We start from the raw sequence: 19,323 nt of genomic DNA on the forward strand, positions 1-19,323 counted from the left end.
TGTTACAAAGGCGTTTAGTTTATTCTCATCAGTATCACTGATATTCTCATGGTTCACATTTGCCAACGCCGCTCCTCTCCTTACAGTAGTTAAATGTGCAATCTCACTTGGGGGCCCAGGGAGGGATGGGGGCTCGGCCCAGGGTGGGGAGGGCGTTGGCACTTCACGTGGACAGGGTGGGCAGCCTGTCCTGCGTGAAAGAGGTGTGGGTGAGTGGGCGGCCAGGGAAGGGGAGTTGGCAGGGGAGGGCCCCACAGTCTTTTTTTTTTCTCTGGTGGTTGGTGATTCTCCATTCAGATTCCTTCCTGGCTGCCCAGGGTGGGGGAACCATGCAGCTCAGGGCAGGGCAGGGGAGAAGAGAAGGAAAAAGCAGCAGGCCGCCCGGGGGGAGGGGTGGAGGGTGAACGGCAGGGCAAGGGGGGCACAGGGGTGGCTCCTGGGGTAAGGCACAACCCTGTCTTTGGCTCTCCTGGTGAGGAGTTTCCTCCCCTGCACCCCCTGCCCCACCCTTCTTCCCCCACATCCCCCAGACCCACACACAGTCCCGGGAGCCAGGGGGCACCTCCTGGGGTCCCTGAAACAAGTGGGCTCTGCCACCCAAGCCAGTGCCACAGGGGCTCGAGGAGGGACACCCAAGGAAAAGGCAGAGAGGGGCAGGCAGGGGCCTACCCAGGACAAGGGGGTGGGGGTGAGAAGACCCCAGGCCCAGAAGCTGCCCCCCCACCCCAACTAAGGCCTGGAAGTGGGGGAGCACCTTCCTTTCGGGGGTCTGGCTGGAGCCCCGGTCTGCCCCTCGGCCTCTGTCAGGCCCAGCCGCTTGCCAAGTGACCAGGGCATTGTGCTTTGGGGTAAACGCTGGGGTGGAGTGGTAGGCCAGGAGGCGGGGGGAGAGGAGGGGCGACTAAGGTGCTTGTGCTTTAGCTGGGGGTGTCAACATCCCCCACTCAGACCGGCTGGGGGCTAACATGCCAGGCCCCGGCCAGGAAGACAGTGCCAAGACCCCAGCCAGACCCTGGCACTCATGACTGACCCCCGCAACAAGCAGATGTTAAGAGGGACCCCCAGTAGGCCGGTGGGGCTGCTGGTCCCATCAGGGGGATGGTCTCTGAATCAGATTCCAAGGGTCCAGTCGGGGCTGGCCCCCACTCCATCTCCTGAAATCCCCCTGCCCCTGGAGAGACCCCTGGGAGCAGTGGGTAGGCAGGGGTTGGGGAGGCAGAGGAGAGGCAGGGAGGGCGAGGGTCAGAAACACAAACAAGGATGTGGATGTGGATGGTGAAATGACACCCCGTGTAGGGGGATGGGGAGTTTAAAAAAAAAAAAAAAACTCTCTGCCTTCACATGAAAATCTAAAACAACAACAAAAAACCACCCACTCTGGGCGAGAACAAAAAGAGAGGAATGGTAAAAGAGAAAATTCTGCAAACAACTGCTAACAATGGAAGTGGACCCGGCCCTGCCCTGCCCTGCCCTGCCCTGCCCTGCCCCCAGGAGCTGGGCCCAGCCAACCAGCCAAGGCCTGGGACACCCTTAAACTATAGCCCTGTTGGGGAAGGTGGACAGGGGAGGGGGAACCCGGTGGGACCCACAGGAGCCTAGGCAGCAGCTGGGACTGGAGTCCTACCATGGAAACACACACCCACACCCCCCCCCCACACACACACACATTCAGGCTGCCCCCAAGTCCCCCGACACCATCCTGCCTTCCACGGCACCCCCCACCCCTGGGGACCGAGGAGGACAACAGACACAGCCCCATTGGTTTGAAAAATAAAAGGAATCTTATACTTCAATATTTCATTCGCTAAAAAAATGTTTTAAAAATTATGTACAGGGGGTGGGGGCCAGGAGCCCTGCCGTGGGGTGGGGTGGGGAGATGGAGGGAGGGGCAGCAGACCCCCAGTCTGCTCCCCTGGGTTCCAACCCAGGTCCTACTGCCTCTTGTATCTTCATTTGTTTGAAAGCAAAACTTCTGCACACACACACACACACACACACACACACGCTCTGCCAGCCCTGGAAACCTCTCATTCTATCCTCCGAGACCCTTGGTCTGCCCCCAAGAGACCCCCCCCCGCTTTAGGACCTGCCTCTCTGAGGCCCCAGAGGACCAACGGGGGCAACAGAGATGGAAAAGAGGAGAAAGGGCACCGGGCACACCACTGCCGGCCACCTTAGGTCAGTTGTGCAATTTCTCGGAGCCTCAGTTTCCCCAGCTGTAAAATGGGTAGTCCCCATGGCCTCGCCTACCCCAGCCCCCAGGCGCAGGGACAGACGAGGGTGACAGGAAGGCGCTTTTGGAGACGTGGAAGCACTGGGAGGTGGTGGGAGGGGTCCTGAGAACCCCTGGGGCCCCCTCAAGTCCCAAGGGGCTGCAGTGAGGGGCGGAGGCTGAAGAAGGCTTCCGCGAGGTGGCCCAGGGCCTGGGGAGGGGGTCTTCCCAAGACCCCCAGGCCAGCCCCCTCCCCTGGCAGGCCTGGTGAGTGTGGAGATGACGGCTAGGGGTTAGGTTGGGGAGCCAGAACTCCCCCACTGCACGAGTGTGTGTTAAAGAAGGCAACACGGACCTCACGCCACCTGTCCTGCAGTCCTCTCCCGGCCCAGCTCTTGGTGGGGGAAGGGGGTGGGACAGGAGGGGCAGAGAGCCGGGAACATGCAGCACCCACCGCGGGTCCTGGGGAGGGACAGACAGTAGCTCATGACCAAGATGGCGGGTGTGTGTGTGTTGGGAGGGGGAGTGTGAGGCCCCGCAGGAGGCCGGACAGGTTACTGCAGGGCCTCGGCCGAGGGACCCGCCTCTCCCTCGTGGCTGGCGGTCTCGAAGCCATGCTCCACACCCATCATGTCCGGCTCGATCTTGCCCGTTTCACTGATGAAGGTGGTGTAGGCGTCATCCTCAGCCTTGAGCACCTTGACCTTGGGCATCCAGCTCTTGCGCACGACGCGGCGGGCGTTGGTGCACATGTCGGCCGCAATGGCATTCATCTCGCTCTCCTTGAAGTTGGGGGCAAAGTTCTGGCAGTAGTCTGTGGGGCAGGGTGGGTGTGGCCTTGGCACAGGGGCCAGGTGACTCCCACAAGGCCTACTCACCAGCCCCCCCCCACCAGCATCTGTGACTCGCCCTCAAAGGGGAGACGAGTGAGGCCACGCGGCCAGGACACCACACCATGTGCACCCAGCCCTACACTGGACTGAGTTCAGCTATGTATGGGGATGTGTGGGTTTTGATGGGATGGCCCCGTGTTCTTGAAAAATTCGGATCATTTGCCAGAATTTAGTAACTAGGAGAGGCCACCCGAAAATCTAGATGCCCCCCATGAGGAGTGGCTAGCACTGTCTGGCTGCCTCATCCCTCCCAGAGTGCCCTGAGTTCGAGACCCTCCTGCCTGACACAGGCTCCCTGGCTTCCCTTCGGCACCCGCATTCCCCAACCACGAATAAATCTCTAAGCAATCACAGCTGGTTTCCCAGCAAGGCTAGACTGAGTCCCGGAATGCTTCTCAACACCAAACTCTAGCCCCCTCTGAGAGCCAAGGCTGACAGAAAACGTCAACCTGCATGCCCGGGGCCCATGCCCCGTCCAGCTGGGCCGACACTCACACTTGACGGCGTGGAGCACGCGGCTGTCCAGGGGCTTCCGGCGGGGATCATTGGTAGAAGATCGGATGCCGGTGCCGCAGCTATTGGCCAGTGTGTTCCTGGGGGCAGGGGACATGGAGGGAGTCAGCGCTCAAGTTGGTGGTGGTGGGGACATGGGGCAACCCCACCCCCCTCCCTGTGGCTGTGGCAAGGGCCTTACCGGTCAAAGAAGGAGGCCAGGAGCCGCCGCAGCAGAACCTTGTGCCGTGTGCCTGCGCTGACGTGGCAGTTCATCAGCTGCGCCCTCGTGATGTATACGTTGGTGCCTGGTGAGGGGAAGCCAGAAGATGGCCTGGGGTGCCCCCAAACCGCCACAGCCCCCATGATGCCAGGCCTCATCTCAGAACACCCCAGCCCCTCCCTGGCTCTGGGTCCCAAAAACTCACCTAGGGACCTTCTCCCCTATACCTCTACCCACCAAGGGCAGTCAGGGGAGGCTCCTTGGGACTCCCCCCACCTCATCAGTGCTCAGGAAAGGACAGAAAGGGTGGCTTCACCATCCTCAGGACGCCTGCTGTGTGGCCAGTCATGCCACAAGCCTGTGTGAGGTGGGCACGCTGGCTGTCACCAGCTAGAGATAAGCCCAAGCTCGGCAGGACCAATAGGGAGTGGAGGCTCACACCCAGGCACTCTGACCCAAGGGCCAAACACAGTCTTCTTTTTTTTTTTTTTTGAGACAGTCTCGCTCTGTCGCCCAGACTGGAGTGCAGTGGCACAATCTTGGCTCAATGCAATCTCTGCCTCCCAGGTTCACGCCATTCTCCTGCCTCAGCCTCCCCAGTAGCTGGGACTACAGGTGCCCGCCACCACGCCCGGCTAATTGTTTGTATTTTTAGTAGAGACGGGGTTTCACCTTGTTAATCAGGATGGTCTCGATCTCCTGACCTCGTGATCCGCCCGCCTTGGCCTCCCGAAGTGCTAAGCCACTACGCCCGGCCTCTCTTTTTTTTTTAAGAGATGAAGTCTCACTCTGTCGCCCAGGCTGGAGTGCAGCGGCCACCATAGCTCACTGCAGCCTTGACCTCCTGGGCTCAAGGGATCCTCCCATCTCAGCCTCCTGAGTAGCTGGGACTACAGGCATTCGCCCCCCTGCTTGCCCAAATTCTTTTTTTTTTTTTGGAGACGGAGTCTTGCTCTGTCGCCTGGGCTGGAGTGCAGTGGCCGGATCTCAGCTCACTGCAAGCTCCGCCTCCCGGGTTCACACCATTCTCCTGCCTCAGCCTCCTGAGTAGCTGGGACTACAGGCGCCCGCCACCTCGCCCGGCTAGTTTTTTGTATTTTAGTAGAGACGGGGTTTCACCGTGTTAGCCAGGATGGTCTCGATCTCCTGACCTCGTGATCCGCCCGTCTCGGCCTCCCAAAGTGCTGGGATTACAGGCTTGAGCCACCGCGCCTGGCCCAAATTCTTAACCTAGGTAGTAACTGACCTTCACAGGAGCCCAGGAGTAGCTTTTCTACCCATGTGGCCAAACAATAATTGCCCATGCTCACCCCGACCCCTTAAGTCAGAGACCTAGAGCCCAGGCCTTGCTGTATCGGCACCTCCATCTCACCAACGCCCCCACCCTGAGGGTGGCTGTTACCAACACTACAGCACAGATAGGGAAACTGAGGTGCTGGGGGCTCCTAACTAGCTGCCCAGCCCAGGCCAGCTGGCTCCAAAGTTGTGGAGGGGAGAGATCTGGGGCAAGGCCAGCCCACCTGTCACCAGCTCCAGCTTCTCAGAGGGGTCGCCCTCGTCGTAAAGCTTGGGGTGGCAGCGGTTCCCAATCTGGTTGATAAGCTCAGCCGGGAGAGACGCCAGGTCTTGCCGAACCCGGATGCGATTCCGGGACTCGGGGGCCACCTGCTCCGGGAGGGCCTCTACCTTCTCGGCTGCAGGGAGAGAGTGGAGCACGAGTGGCAGGAGAGGCAGGGGTTGCTGGCGGGGTGGGGGGCAGGGCGGCACCTCACCTGTCTGGCCGACGTTCATCATGCTGTACATGGTGTACATGTTGCAGATCTGCCGGTACTGCTCATCCATGCCCTCCTCGCCGCCGTCCTCCTCCTCGTCCTCCTCATTGTGGTAGGAGCCAGGGCTGTCGCTGGTGTAGGCGCTCGAGGTGCCTGGGCTGGTCCGCTCCGACGTGCTGGGCCCACTGACCACGCCCCCTGCTGCCGCCACCCCACCGGCTGGCTGCCCTGCTCCCGTGGCCACGGCGGGCTGGGCTGCTGCCACCACCGGAGCCTGTTGGGGTGGCGGGGGCTGGTGAGGCCGGTTGGCAGCCAGGTCCGGCGTGGAGAACTTGGCCATTTTGCGGCTGCCGTTGCTGCTGCCCCCAGCCTCCTTCTGGCCACTGTCCCACAGCCGCTTGGCCACGGGCATGCACTGCACAGAGTCCGACTCCTGCTGCTCTGTCTTCACCCGCGACACAAGGGGCAGTGGGGTGCTACAGGCTGGCCAGCCCGACGTCTGAGCCACGGGGCTCTGGGGCTCCGACGATGGGGCCTCCTCTGCGTGCAGGCCCTGGGAGTCGCAGCTCGGGGAGCTCACCTTGAGGAAGAACTCGGTGCCCTTCTCCATGATCTCCTGGATCTGCAGGAAGCCAGCCGTGTACATGAGCAGGAACTGGTCACCCACGTTCATGCTCAGCCGGCCCGTGTAGCAGAAGCTCAGGATCTGTTGGAAAGACTGGGGTTGCACGGCCGCCGGCAGCTCCACCACGGCGCTGCGGCTGTTGTTGAACAGGTCCCGGAAGTAGGAGCTGCTGGCAGCCAGCACAGCCCGGTGGGCCTTGAAGGCATGGCCCTTGACCACCACCGACACGTCACAGTACAGGCCCTGTAGCCGCTGCTCATTGAGGCACTCCAGGATGCTGTTGCCGAAGTTCGGAATCTCCATCTGCAGTGTCTGGGCCATGGTGGCGGCTGCACAGGGGGCAGGGAGGAATGGAGAGACAGAGATGGAGGAAAAGGGTCAGGCGGCAAATGTGGGTGCTGGCCTAGCCCTGGCCCCAAACACCTCCCCTGCTGGAGGGACATCCACATGATGGAATCTGCCATGATGCTAAACCGCACAGAGCCCTCTACCCTATCTGTCCTGGTACAGACTCACTTTTACAATATGTGGTCAAATCTGCTAACCTAGTTGCAGACCAGGGTGGCCACGCGCTGTCCCTTGCAAAGAGGAGGGGGCAAACGCATACTTATTCCATATGTACTTAAAGAGTAATTGAATCTGCTTAAGTGCTCGGAAGAGTGGCTAGGACACAGTGTGCTACCTCTGAGTGCCAGCTATTACTAGCACCAGGTACATATATGGTATCTCTGCAGTGTACTGGCATGGAAATGCCAGTAAGGTAGGGTCATCTGACTGTGCACCAGAGTCTGCAGTGCTGGGCACATGACCCTCAATCAGTTTGTTGAATGACTAAATGATCACTCAAGAAATTACATGAGGTCGGGCGTGGTGGCTCACTCAAGTAATCCCAGCATTCTGGGAGGCTGAGGCAGGCAGATCACTTGAGGCCAGGAGTTCGAGAGTTGGCAGCTTGGCCAACATGGCAAAACCCTGTCTACCAAAAATACAAAAATTAGCCAGGTGAGGTGGTGTGGGCCTGTAGTCCCAGCTACTAGGGAGGCTGAGGCCAGAGAATTGCTTGAACCCAGGAGACAGACATTGCAGTGAGCCGAGATCACGGCACTGTACTCCAGCCTGGGAGACAGAGTAAGACTGTCTCAAAAAAAAAGAAAAAAAAGGAAAAATAAATTACACGAGGCTGCGTGCAGTGGCTCATGCCTGTAATCCCAGCACTTTGGGAGACCGAGGCATGTGGATCACTTGAGCCTAGGAGACTGAGACCAGCCTGGGCAACATGGCAAAACCCTGCCTCTTATGAAAAATACAAAAATTAGCCCGGCGTTGTGGAGCACACCTGTGGTCCCAGCTACTAAGGAGGGTGTGCGGGGGTGGATCTGTTGAGCCCAGGAGGTCAAGGCTGCAGTGAGCCGTGATTGCGCCACTACACTCCAGCCTGGGCAACAGACAGAGACACTGTCTCAAAAATAAATAAAGAAAGAAAGAAAACATGAAAACATCTTACATGAAAACATCTCTAGTCATCAAGGAAATTACAAGAAAACATCCCTAGTCACCAGGGAAATGCAAATCCTAACCACAATGAGACACCATCTCACACCCACTAGGCTGGCTAGAATCAAAAAAGTTGGCGAGGATGAGAAATCTGGAACCCTCTTCCACTGCTTGTGGGAATGTCAAATGGCACAGCCACCATGGGGAACAGTCTGACGGTTCCTCAAACGGTTAAAGAAAGTTACCATATGACCCAGCAATTCCACTCCTGGAATTCATGCCCAGGAAAAACAAAAACATTTGCCCGCATTGAAAACCTGTACACAAACTTTCACAGCAGCATTATTCACAACAGCCCAAAGGTGGAAACGATCCAAACGTCCATCTGCGGATGGATGGGCCAACCAAATGTGGTCAGTCCATACAATGGGATATTATTCAGCTATAAAAAGGAAGGAAATTCTGACACACGCTACAACATGGATGTCCCTGGAAAACATTATTCCAAGTGAAAGAGGCCAAACAAAAGGATCACAGATTGTATGATCCATTTATAGGAAATGTCCAGGACAGGCAAATCCATGCAGACAGGAGGCAGATTAGTGGTTGCCAGGGGCTGGGAGGCAGGGAGAATGGGGGTGTGGTGAGGGAAAGCAAAGGTATGTGGGGTTTATTCTTTTTTTTTTTTTTTGAGATGGAGTCTCACTCTGTTGCCCAGGCTGCAGTGCAGTGCTGCGATCGTGGCTCACTGCAACCTCTGCCTCCCAGGTTCAAGTGATTCATCCTGCCTCAGCCTTCCTGAGTAGCTGGGCTTATAGGTGCGCACCACCACACCAGCTAATTTTTGTATTTTTAGTAGAGATGGGGTTTCACCATGTTAGCCAGAATGGTCTCGAACTCCTGACCTCAGGTGATCCACCTGCCTCAGCCTCCCAAAGTGCTGGGATTACAGGCATGAGCCATCACGCCCGGCTGGGGTTTATTCTTGATGTAATGAAAAATCTTCTAAAACTGTGGTGATGGTTGCATAACTCTGTGAATATACTAAGACCATTAACTGTACACTTTAAATGGGTGAAATGCATGGTGTGAGCATCTCAATAAAGTTGTTAAAAAAAGAAAGAAAGGAGGAAACCGTGAGACTGATTTCCTCTGGGCAGAAGTGGGGAGGAGACTTGCAAAGTACACTTTCAGGTCTTTTGAATTTTAAACCTGGTGAACGAAATGCCTATTTGCAGAAGTAAATAAAATTTAAAAAGAAATAAAACTGTGAAATCATGCCATACACATTTAATTCAAGCAAATTAGCTCAAAAGTGCTCGAGGGCAGGAAGGGGAGGAAGAAATGGGAATTTTTTTTTTTTTTTTAAAGAGACAGGGTCTCATCCTGCCATCCAGTCTAGAGTGTTGTGGCAAGATCATAGCTCACTACGGGTCTTGAACTCTTGGGCTCAGGGGATCCTCCTGCCTCAGCTTCCTGAGTAGCTGAGACTATAGGTGTACATCACCACGCCTAGCTAAGTTTTAAACTTTCTGTAGAGACAGGGTCTTTCTATGTTGCCCAGGCTGGTCAAGAACTCCTGGCCTCAAGTGATCCCCCACCTTGGCCTCCGGAAATGGGAATTGATGCTGCTCAGAGAGCCCACCCCCCACAATGAACAGCTTGGGGAGGTGGCGGAAGTGGGAGTCTCAAAGTGTTAACTTCTGCATCGGACCCTCTACTGCCTCTTCCAGGAGGAAGAACTGGCTGTGTGGGACGTGAGAAGGCTGTCCGCCACACTCTGGGGCAGTCATCAAAGGGCCTCAAAGGAAGGTGTGGCTTTCTACCTCACCCCACTGGTAAAAGTGAGAATTATTTTCTTTTCTTTTTTTTTTTTTTTTGAGATGGAGTCCTGCTCTGTCACCCAGGCTGGAGTGCAGTGGCACGATCACAGCTCAATGCAAGCTCCGCTTCCCAGGTTCACGCCATTCTCCTACCTCAGCTTCACGCCATTCTCCTACCTCAGCTTCCCGAGTAGCTGGGACTACAGGAGCCCGCCACCACATCCGGCTAATTTTATGTATTTTTAGTAGAGACGGGGTTTCACCATGTTGGCCAGGATGATCTCGATCTCCTGACCACAGGTGACCCATCTGCCTCGGCCTTCCAAAGTGCTGGGATTACAGGCATGAGCCACCGCGCCAGGCCTTTTTTTTTTTTTTTAAATTGAGATGGAGTCTCACTCTGTCGCCCAGGCTGGAGTGCTGGGATTCCAGGAGTGAGCTATCACGCCCAGCCTCCTCTGTAATTCTATAGGGTCTCTAGAGTCCTAACTGGGTAGAGTGCGAGTGAGAAGTCTTCCCTAAGACAGACCTTTCCGGAGAGACTCCAGCTGGCCAGTGGGAGAAACTAACAAGTACGTGCAAAGGCCCTGGCGCAGGAATGCACACCTTCCCTCCCTCCCAGTTAGCTCTCAAGCACCTTCCATGTTTCATTAGCAACTCCACTCAGATCTGACTCCCTGGGCTGGGCACTGAGAATACAGTGGCCACTCTGCTCTGATCTGGTAACACCTGTTCAGTCTGAAAGGGCTGCTATGAGGAATAGAAGTGGCAAGTGTTCAAAGGCTCAGAGGTGCAACCTAAGTTGAGTCCTGGCTCCAGCACCGACCTGCTCCTCCGACCAGGAGCTCCAAATCTCTGCTTTCTCCATGTGGAAATCGAGGCTGAGGAGGCCAACTGATTCTACAAACTCAGCCTACACTTATTGTTACTGAATGATCATTCAAGAAATTACACGGAAACGTCACTAGTCATCAGGGAAATGTGAATCCTAACCACAGTGAGATACCATCTCACTCACTGAGCTGCTACGCCGGCAGGCCACAGGCAAGATGCAGGCCCTGCCCCTTTGCAACACCCAGGCGAATGGAGGAACCAACTCACAACTTCTATGAACTCCCTGAATCCTCTTAGCAAGACTTCAGGGCTGGTTTCATACTCTCCTTGCAAAGCTAGAAAAACTGAGGTCATGTGGAAATTAAGGACTGTCCTGAGGTCATCTAAAAATTCATCCACCAGGTTCAAAATTCAAAAGATATATCCTGAAGGGTGGGATGGCTCAAGCCTGTAATCCCAGTACTTTTTTTTTTTTTTGAGACAGTCTTGCTCTGTCGTCCAGGCTGGAGTGCAATGGCGCCATCTTGGCTCACTGCAACCTCTGCCTCCTATGTGATTCTCAGCCTCCTGAGTAGCAGGGCCTATAGGCGTGTGCCACCACGTCTGGCTAATTTTTGTACTTTTAGTAGAGATGCGGTTTCACTATATAGGTCAGGCTAATATTGAACTACTGACCTCAAATGATCCTCCCGCCTTGGCCTCCCAAAGTGCTAAGATTACAGGCATGAGCCACCGCACCTGGCCAATCCCAGCACTTTGGGAGGCCGAGTCAGGCGGATCACCTGAGGTCGGGAGTTCAAGACCAGCCTGGCAAACACGGTGAAACCCGTCTTTATTAAAAATACAAAAATTAGCTGGGCATGGTGGCAGGTGCCTGTAAACCTAGCTACTCGGGAGGCTGAGGCAGGAGAATCACTTGAACCTGGGAGGGTGGAGGTTGTGAGCCAAGATCGTGACACTGCACTCTAGCCTAGGTAACATAGTGAGACTATGTCTCAAAACAAAAACAAACAAAAAAAGCCAAGAGATGTCCTAAGGTATCTGCTACCCCCTACCACTTACATGCCAGAAAGTGGTAAGGCCGAGATTCAAACCAGGGTCTGTCTAGGCATTACAGCCTGTGACTTCCCTTGCTTGTATCCTCCTTCCTCTTCCCCTCCTCAAAATCACTGCCACCATCCTACAAAAACACAAACAAAACAAAACAAAACCAAATCCCAAAACATCCTTAGGACAGAGGGTGGAGGCTGGATCTAGGAATCCCAGTTACAAGGCAGCAAAAATCTCCTCTTGGGAACTCAAACTCAGAGCTGAATGGGCCAGGAGCTGGCCCCTCTGCATGAAGACGCAGGAGAAACAAGCACCATGTTGGGGGGCAAAGGACAGAGCCTAGAGAGCCTACTTCCGGGGTCCTGGCAGCCCTGAACCACCTCCCTAGGCAGCCAAATTAAAGCCACCCCTGGTACTGGGGCCCAAATGACAAGGACCAAGATGGTCAAGGGAAGAGGCTGGCATCCCAGTTCCTAGAGGGGTGCTCCAAGCTCATTCCCCAGGGAGGACGAAGACAGGACAGGTGTGCAGTGCAGCCAAAACCCCTCACCTCCCTGTGCCCCAGTTTGTTCATCTATAAAATGGGCTGTTCATCCAACCCATCCTGATGAACCAGATCCTCCTTTGTGGGAGGTGCTGGGGACACAGTCCTAAAAGGACCAGCTGTGCTTATGTGGAGCTGTCTAGTGAGGAGACACAGGGGATGATTTAATTACAGTTGGGGTGGGTATGTCAACTGAGCAGATGGCCTTGGTGGCAGGGACCATTAAAGGTTGAGCAACAGCCAGGACAGAGATAACACTCCTGGGCAGGAAGGTATCGGGTGTGGTCCAGGGACCCAAAGAAAGCTGGTGTAGCTGGAGGGCGATGCAGCAGGGACAGGACTGCCAGGAAGGGTATGGGACAGGTGGGGTCCTGGCCTAGGGAGTGTGGACATCTTTGAAAGTGAGTCCCAGGGTCAGGGCAGCATTTTAAGAGTTGTATGTATAGGCCAGGTGCGGTGGCTCACGCCTGTAATCCCAGCACATTGGGAGGCCAAGGCAGATGGATCACCTGAGGTCAGGAGGTCAAGACCAGCTTGGCCAACTTGGTGAAACCCCGTCTCTACTAAAAATACAAAAATTAGCTGGGTGTGGTGTGCACATCTGTAGTTCCAGCAACTTGGGACGCTGAGGCACGAGAATCGCTTGAACCTGGGAGATGAAGGTTGCAGTGAGCCAAGATCAAGCCACTGCACTCCAGCCTGGGCAACAGAGCGAAATTCCATCTCAAAAAAAAAAAAAAAAAAAAAAAAGAAAAGAAAAAAGAAAAAAAGAGTTGTATGTAGAGTTAACCCCTCCAAGGGGACTGTCAGCTCGATGAAGGCAGACATTCTGGCTGGTTTTATTCAACATTAGTTCTTTAGAATGAAATAGATGCTCAATAAATATTTGTAAATGTGTTAAAGAACAGTACAGAGAGGCTGGGCACGGTGGCTCACGCCTGTAATCATAGCACTCTGGGAGGCAGAAGCAGGAGGATCCCTTGAAGCCAGGCGTTCAAGACCAGCCTGGGCAACACAGCGAGACCTCTATCTCTACAAAAAATTTAAAAATTATTGGGGCTTGGTGGCTTGCACCTGTAGTCCTAGCTACTTGGGAGGCTCAGGTGGGAGGATCACTTGAGCCAAAAAGCTAGAGGCTGCAGAGTGATGACTTTGCCACTATATTTCAGCCTGGGTTACACAGCGAGACCCTGTCTCTAAAAACAAAAGCAAAAACAAAAAAACCGCATCCCCCGACCCCGCTACCCCGCCAAAACCAACCAACCAACTAACCAACCAACCAAAGAAACAGTGCAGAACGGGCAAAGGACTACTTCAAGGTGACCTTACCAAGCTCCCGGCACTGGCCACAGGTAATTTTTTTTTTTTTTTAAAGACAGGGTCTCACTATGTTGTACAGGCTGGTCTCGAACTCCCCCATTTGGCAATGGAGACTGAAAGGTTTTGGGGATAACAGGAGGCAACAGAGATGTGGGGGGTTGGGAAGGTGGCCCAGGTGCCCTCCTGAGAATGACAGCCAACCTGATGCTCAGACTGGGGTCCCCTATACCTTGCAAACCCCAGCTTCAGAGCCCAACATCCCAGCACCGAGGGCTTTGGAGCCTTTGATTAGCAATTGGTCCAAACAGCTCAGCCAATTAGCACACGGGAACCCTCCCTCCCTCCATGCTGCTGGGGACGAGCGGAGTGGTGCAATGGGTCTGTGAGCCACAGTGACCTGAATGCTGTTCCGTCTGGTTCCCCAGTAGCCCCTGCACAGAGTGGATGGGGTGAGCTGCAGTGTGGGCCAGAGCAGACCCATCTCTGGGAACCCCTCCATCCGTCTGTGATTGGCCCAATCCTGCCCAATGGACTTAGGAGAAAAACTACGTGGGGCCCTGCAAGAAGCCCTCACCCAGGCCAGCCCCAGGAATGGAGCTAGCGTGACTGGACTCTCAGAGGAAACGGGTCTCTCACTGGCAGGTCCCTGACAGGGTCACCTGCTGGCTGAAGCAGGGGTGGGATGGAGTCGAGGATTGAGGCCTCTAAACCACCTAATGGTTCTAGTCCCCACCAAATCCCCACCTAGGTCAGGCTCAAACACACTGCCCGGTCCCCCTCTACTGCGGTGAGGCCTTTACCCAAGCTGTGCACCCTGCCCGGAATACCTTCTTCCTCCACCCTCAGCTACTCACTTCTCCAGGCTAGAGAAGATGTCCCTCTCCTGCCCCACCCCAGCCACAGTGCCCTTAAGCTTACCTCTGAGGAAACTAAGTCCCACTTGACTATAAACTCCCCAAGGGCAGAAAACCCTATCAGAATAATCTCTCCTTAAAATTCAGCATATCAGCACCCCTGAGGGTGTGGGGGACAAGGGCAGGAGGCCACAGGGCAGTTGGGACCTTCCTGGCCAGGACAGTACCTAGTCCTGGCCCTGCACGTGAACAGATCTTCTGGTGAGACCCAAGGGCACAGCACACGGTTTCCATGACTTCCCAACAATTACTCAATAAATATTTGCCAGGTCCCTGCCTGGGCAGGCCACAATGGTGGCAAGTAGCCCTGCCTCTGGAGCTCACAGTCCGGCAGGAGACAGGGCCATTCATCCTTGGTCACACAGATCAATGTGCTGCACATCGGTGTGACTGACCTTGCCCAGAAGCGGTGACACTGGAGCTGAGATCTAGGAAGAGCAGTAGTGGATGGGGAGTATGGCCCTTCCAGAAAGGGTTTTTACCTCCAGGGGACTGGGCTCAGTCTCAGGGCTCTGCTATGGACGGAGTAAGTCCCTCCAAATTCACAGATTGAAACCCTAAGCCCCAGTGTGCCTGTATCTGGAGATAAAACCTTTAGGAGCTAATTACGGTTAACTGAGGTCATAAGAGTGTATTAAGAAGGCAGCTGTCCGTATGCCACGAAGACAGCCCTCACCAGAACCTAACCACACTGGCACTCTCATCTCAGACTGAAAGTCCCCAGCTCTCTGAAATATAAATGTCTGTTGTTTAAGTCACCCAGTCTATGATATTTTGTTGTGTGGCAGCTTGAGCTAAGACAGGCCTGAAGCACCATCTATTCACTGATGCCTCCCCCACTGGAGTCTTTGGCCCGGACTTCCCTGTGAACGCCAGACTCGCACACACCCCAGACGCCTCCACTCAACACTTTCAGGACCCGGCTCCAGTCCTTCCCAAAACCTGTGAATGCCGTAGCTTCACTAGCTATGGCCGTCCTCACTCAGATCCTTGGATTCATCTTCAACTCCTTCAAAACCACTTTGCACCACCTTGGCCCCAAGTGACACTGCTTGGGCCCCTACAATGCTTTATTGGGGCCCCTGGCAGTCTGCCCTGCTTGCTCTTGGACCTACTAGAATGGGAATGGGACAGCCATAGCTCTTCATACTCTCCCCGGGTCACATAAAGCCCTTTCTCTACTCATTTTTTTTTTGGAGACAGGGCCTTGCTCTGTCACCCAGGCTGGAGTACAGTGGCACCATCATAGCTCACTTCAACCTCAAACTCCTGAGCTCAAGCAATCCTCCCACCTCAGTTTCCCAAATAGCTAGGACCACAGAAGCTACATCCAGCTAATTTTTTTTTCTTTTTGAGGCAGAGACTCACTCTGTCGCCTAGGCTGGAGTGCAGTGGTGGGATCTCAGCTCACTGCAAGAATTGTTCAAGCAATTCTCCTGTCTCAGTCTCCTGAGTAGCTGGGATTGAAGGTAACCACCACCATGCCCAGTTCATTTTTGTATTTTTTAGTAGAGATGGGCTTTCACCATGTTGGCCAGGCTGGTCTCGAACTCCTGATCCCAAGTGATCCACCACCCCCCCCCCAACAAAGTGCTGGGATTACAGGTGTGAGCCATGGTGCCCGACCCATCCAGTTAATTTAAAATATATATATTTTTTGGTAGAGATATGATCTCACTATATTGCTTGGCTGGTCTCCAACTCCCAGCCTCGAGTGGTCCTTCTGCCATAGCCTCACAAAACACTGAGATTATAGGGATGAGCCACTACGCCTGACCAACAAAGCCCTTCCCCACACCAACTCCTAAGCTTGATTCTCCCTGCTTGACTTATCCTTCATGGGAGTTCCTATGATTTAGCAAGCTGGGTATTTTTCTTTTTCTAAAAAAAATTATTTTTTTTGTGCATTTTTTAGTAATAGAGATGAGGTCTCCCTAATATTGCCCAGGCTGGTCTCAAACTCCTGGGCTCAAGCGATCCTCCTGCCTCGGTCTCCCAAAGTGCTAGGATTACAGATGCGAGCCACCACCCCCGCCAAACTGGGCATTTTTTTGGGCTTCAGCTTCATGTCAGTTTCCCTGGGGCAGGGAGTTTGCCTGTGTAGACCCCTGTTGTGTCCTCTACCCCTAGGACCTGACCAGGTACACAGTGGGTGCTCACAGTCCTTTATGGAAAGAATGCACAAAGAATTATTTCCGTTCCTCCTAATCTAAACTCCCTTTTTTTTGTTCCACATTAACGTGGCTCAAACAGGAACAGGGCTCAGAAATATGATCTGTGGCTGGGCAGACAGACGACCTCCTCTGACAGTGGCCAAGGTGGGTAGCCAGCAGTCAGGGGCCTACTGGGACCTCAGTGTTACCTGACGAATTGCTCACACTGCCGGTGGATCCTGCCATCTGTGGGAAGGGCGTTGGCAGGATGATTCCTGGGAGTAGTAACTGCCAGCTCTTAGGGAAGAGAGCCGCGGAATTCCCCAGCCAGCAAGGGCCTATGAGAGACTGTCAAAGGCACAGTCCTTTCCTGATGTCTTTCCAGGGAAGCTGTGACATGGCCGTCGACAGATGCTATGGTCTGAATGTTTGCATCTCCCCAAAATTCACACACTGAAGCCTATCTCCAATGTAGTGGTATTAAGAAGTGGGGCTGGCTGGGCGCAGTGACTCATACCTGTAACCCCAGCACTTTAGGAGGCCAAAGAGGGCGGATCACGAGGTCAGGAGATGGAGACCATCCTGGCTAACACGGTGAAACCCCATCTCTACTAAAAATACAAAAAATCAGCCAGGCATGGTGGCACGTGCCTGTAATCCCAGCTACTCGGGAGGCTGAGGCAGGAGAATCACTTGAACTCGGGAGGCAAAGGTTGCAGTGAGCCGAGATCATGCCTATGCACTCCAGCCTGGCAACAGAGCAAGGCATCGTCTAAAAAAAAAAAAAAAGTTAGGCCTTTCAGCCAGGTATGGTGGTTCACGCCTGTAATCCCAACACTTTGGGAGGCCGAGGTGGGCACATCACCTGAGGTCAGGAGTTCAAGATCGAAACTAGCCTGGCCAGTATGGTGAAACCCCATCTCTACTAAAAATACAAAAATTAGCTGGGTGCAGTGGTGCATGCCTGAAATCCCAGCTATTTGGGAGGCTGAGGCAGAATAATTGCTTGAACCTAGGAGGTGGAAGTTGCAGCAAGCCAAGATCACGCCACTGCACTCTAGTCTGGGCAGCAGAGCAAGACTCCATCTCAAAATAAAAAAGAAGTTGTTGATCAAAAATTTAAAGTGAAAAAAAAAAAAAGTGGGGCCTTTGGGAGGTGATTCTTAGGAACTGTGCCCGTATAAAAGAGGTGGAGCTTGTTTGTCCTTGCCACCCTATGCAGATAGCTAAAAGGTGCTATCTATGAGAGACGGGCCCTCACTAGACAGGGAATCTGCTGGCACTGTGATATGTGACTTCCCACCCTCTACAACTATGAGCAGCTCATCTCTGTTGTTTATCAATGGCCCAGTCTGTTTTGTTTTTCTGAGACAGGGTCTTGCTCTGTCACCCAGGCTGAAGTGTAGTGGTGCAATCTTGGATCACTATATCCTCAAACTCCTGGGCTCAAGTTATCCTCTCACCTCAGCCTCCTAGGTAGCTGGGACTAGGGATGCGTGCCACCACACCTGGCTAATTAAAAAAATTTTGTGTAAAGATGAGAGACCTATGTTCTCAGGATCTCCTGAGGGCTATGTCACAAGCGAAAAACAAATTGAAATTAATTTTTTTTTGTAAAGATGAGGTCTATGTTGCCTAGGCTGGTCTCGAACTCCTGGGCTCAAGCAATCCTCCCATCTCAGCCTCCTAAATGCTGAGATTAGAGGCATCAGCAATGTGCGTGGATTCCAGTCTAAGGTATTTTATTACAGCAGCCCAGATGGGCTAAGACCTATAAGCCAGTTAAGGGAGACCAGCAACTCCAAGTGTAACAAGGAACAAAGGCCCCAGAGAGCCCCACAGTCCTTCATGCAGCTCAGCAGGATGCAGCTAGATCCTGGCAGCTGCTCAGGTTGCCTGCCTGACCCAGAACCATGCAGACCCCTCTGTAGGGGCTGAATATGAAGGCAGTCCAGGAAAACGGTTAGTGAAGAACAAAGTGTTCAGCGGGGGGCGGTGACTCACACCTGTAATCCCAGAACTTTGGGAGGCTGAGGCAGGAAGACACTTGAAGCCAGGAGTTTGAGACCAACCTGAGCAACATAGCAAGACCTCATTTTGCATCAGTATTTTTTTTCTTTTTTTTTTTTTGTTGAGACAGAGTCTTTCTCTGTCACCCAGGCTGGAGTGCAGTGGCGTGATCTCGGCTCACTGCACCCTCCACCTCCTGGGTTCAAGCAATTCTCATGTCTCCACCTCCCAAGTAGCTGGGATTACAGGCACACACCACTGCGCCTGGCTAATTTTTGTATTTTTAGTAGAGATGGGGTTTTTCCATCTTGGCCAGGCTGGTATCAAACTCCTGGCCTCAAGTGATCCGCCCACCTCAGCCTCCCAAAGTGCTGGGATTACAGGCGTGAGCCACTACACCTGGCCTGTATTTTTTTTTCTTTTTTTTTTTTTTTTTTGAGACGGAGTCTTGTTCTGTTGCCCAGGCTGGAGTGCAGTGGCCGGATCTCAGCTCACTGCAAGCTCCGCCTCCCGGGTTTACGCCATTCTCCTGCCTCAGCCTCCGGAGTAGCTGGGACTACAGGCGCCGCCACCTCGCCCGGCTAGTTTTTTTTTTTTTTTGTATTTTTAGTAGAGACGGGGTTTCACTGTGTTAGCCAGGATGGTCTCGATCTCCTGACCTCGTGATCCGCCCGTCTCAGCCTCCCAAAGTGCTGGGATTACAGGCTTGAGCCACCGCGCCCGGCTTGTATTTTTTTTTCTTATACACGCATAGATTTCATTCGTTTTTTCCCTGAAAGACTGTCGTTAAATCCATGGTGGCAATAGGATGAGTAACAGTGTCCCCAACTCAAGCCTCATTGACTGTGTGCCCATACCTGGCCAGGGCTCAGAAAGGCTTATTTCACTTACTCTTCTTTACGGTTTCTGAGGAAGAAATGAGACTGCCTGCCATTTCATGGATGGGAACAAGGCCCAGAGAGGT

General features: G+C 53.8%; 1 protein-coding gene across 4 annotated transcripts in view; it reads right to left on the bottom strand.

Annotated features, from left to right (window-relative positions):
• Window positions 1-19,323, bottom strand: part of NACC1 (nucleus accumbens associated 1) — a 26,393-nt gene continuing 7,070 nt past the window's right edge. For all 4 annotated transcript variants that reach the window (XM_030936958.1, XM_030936960.1, XM_030936959.1 and 1 more), the window contains 5 exons: window positions 5,593-6,546; window positions 5,341-5,514; window positions 3,800-3,905; window positions 3,601-3,698; window positions 1-3,026 (listed from right to left, as the gene is read on the bottom strand). In XM_030936958.1, coding sequence (XP_030792818.1) covers window positions 2,767-3,026; window positions 3,601-3,698; window positions 3,800-3,905; window positions 5,341-5,514; window positions 5,593-6,538 — 1,584 coding nt within the window. In that variant the 5' untranslated portion in view covers window positions 6,539-6,546 and the 3' untranslated portion in view covers window positions 1-2,766. The remainder of the gene's footprint in view (window positions 3,027-3,600; window positions 3,699-3,799; window positions 3,906-5,340; window positions 5,515-5,592; window positions 6,547-19,323) is intronic.

Source organism: Rhinopithecus roxellana, chromosome 8, assembly GCF_007565055.1.
Source record: "Rhinopithecus roxellana isolate Shanxi Qingling chromosome 8, ASM756505v1, whole genome shotgun sequence".
NCBI classification, from domain to species: Eukaryota; Metazoa; Chordata; class Mammalia; order Primates; family Cercopithecidae; genus Rhinopithecus; species Rhinopithecus roxellana.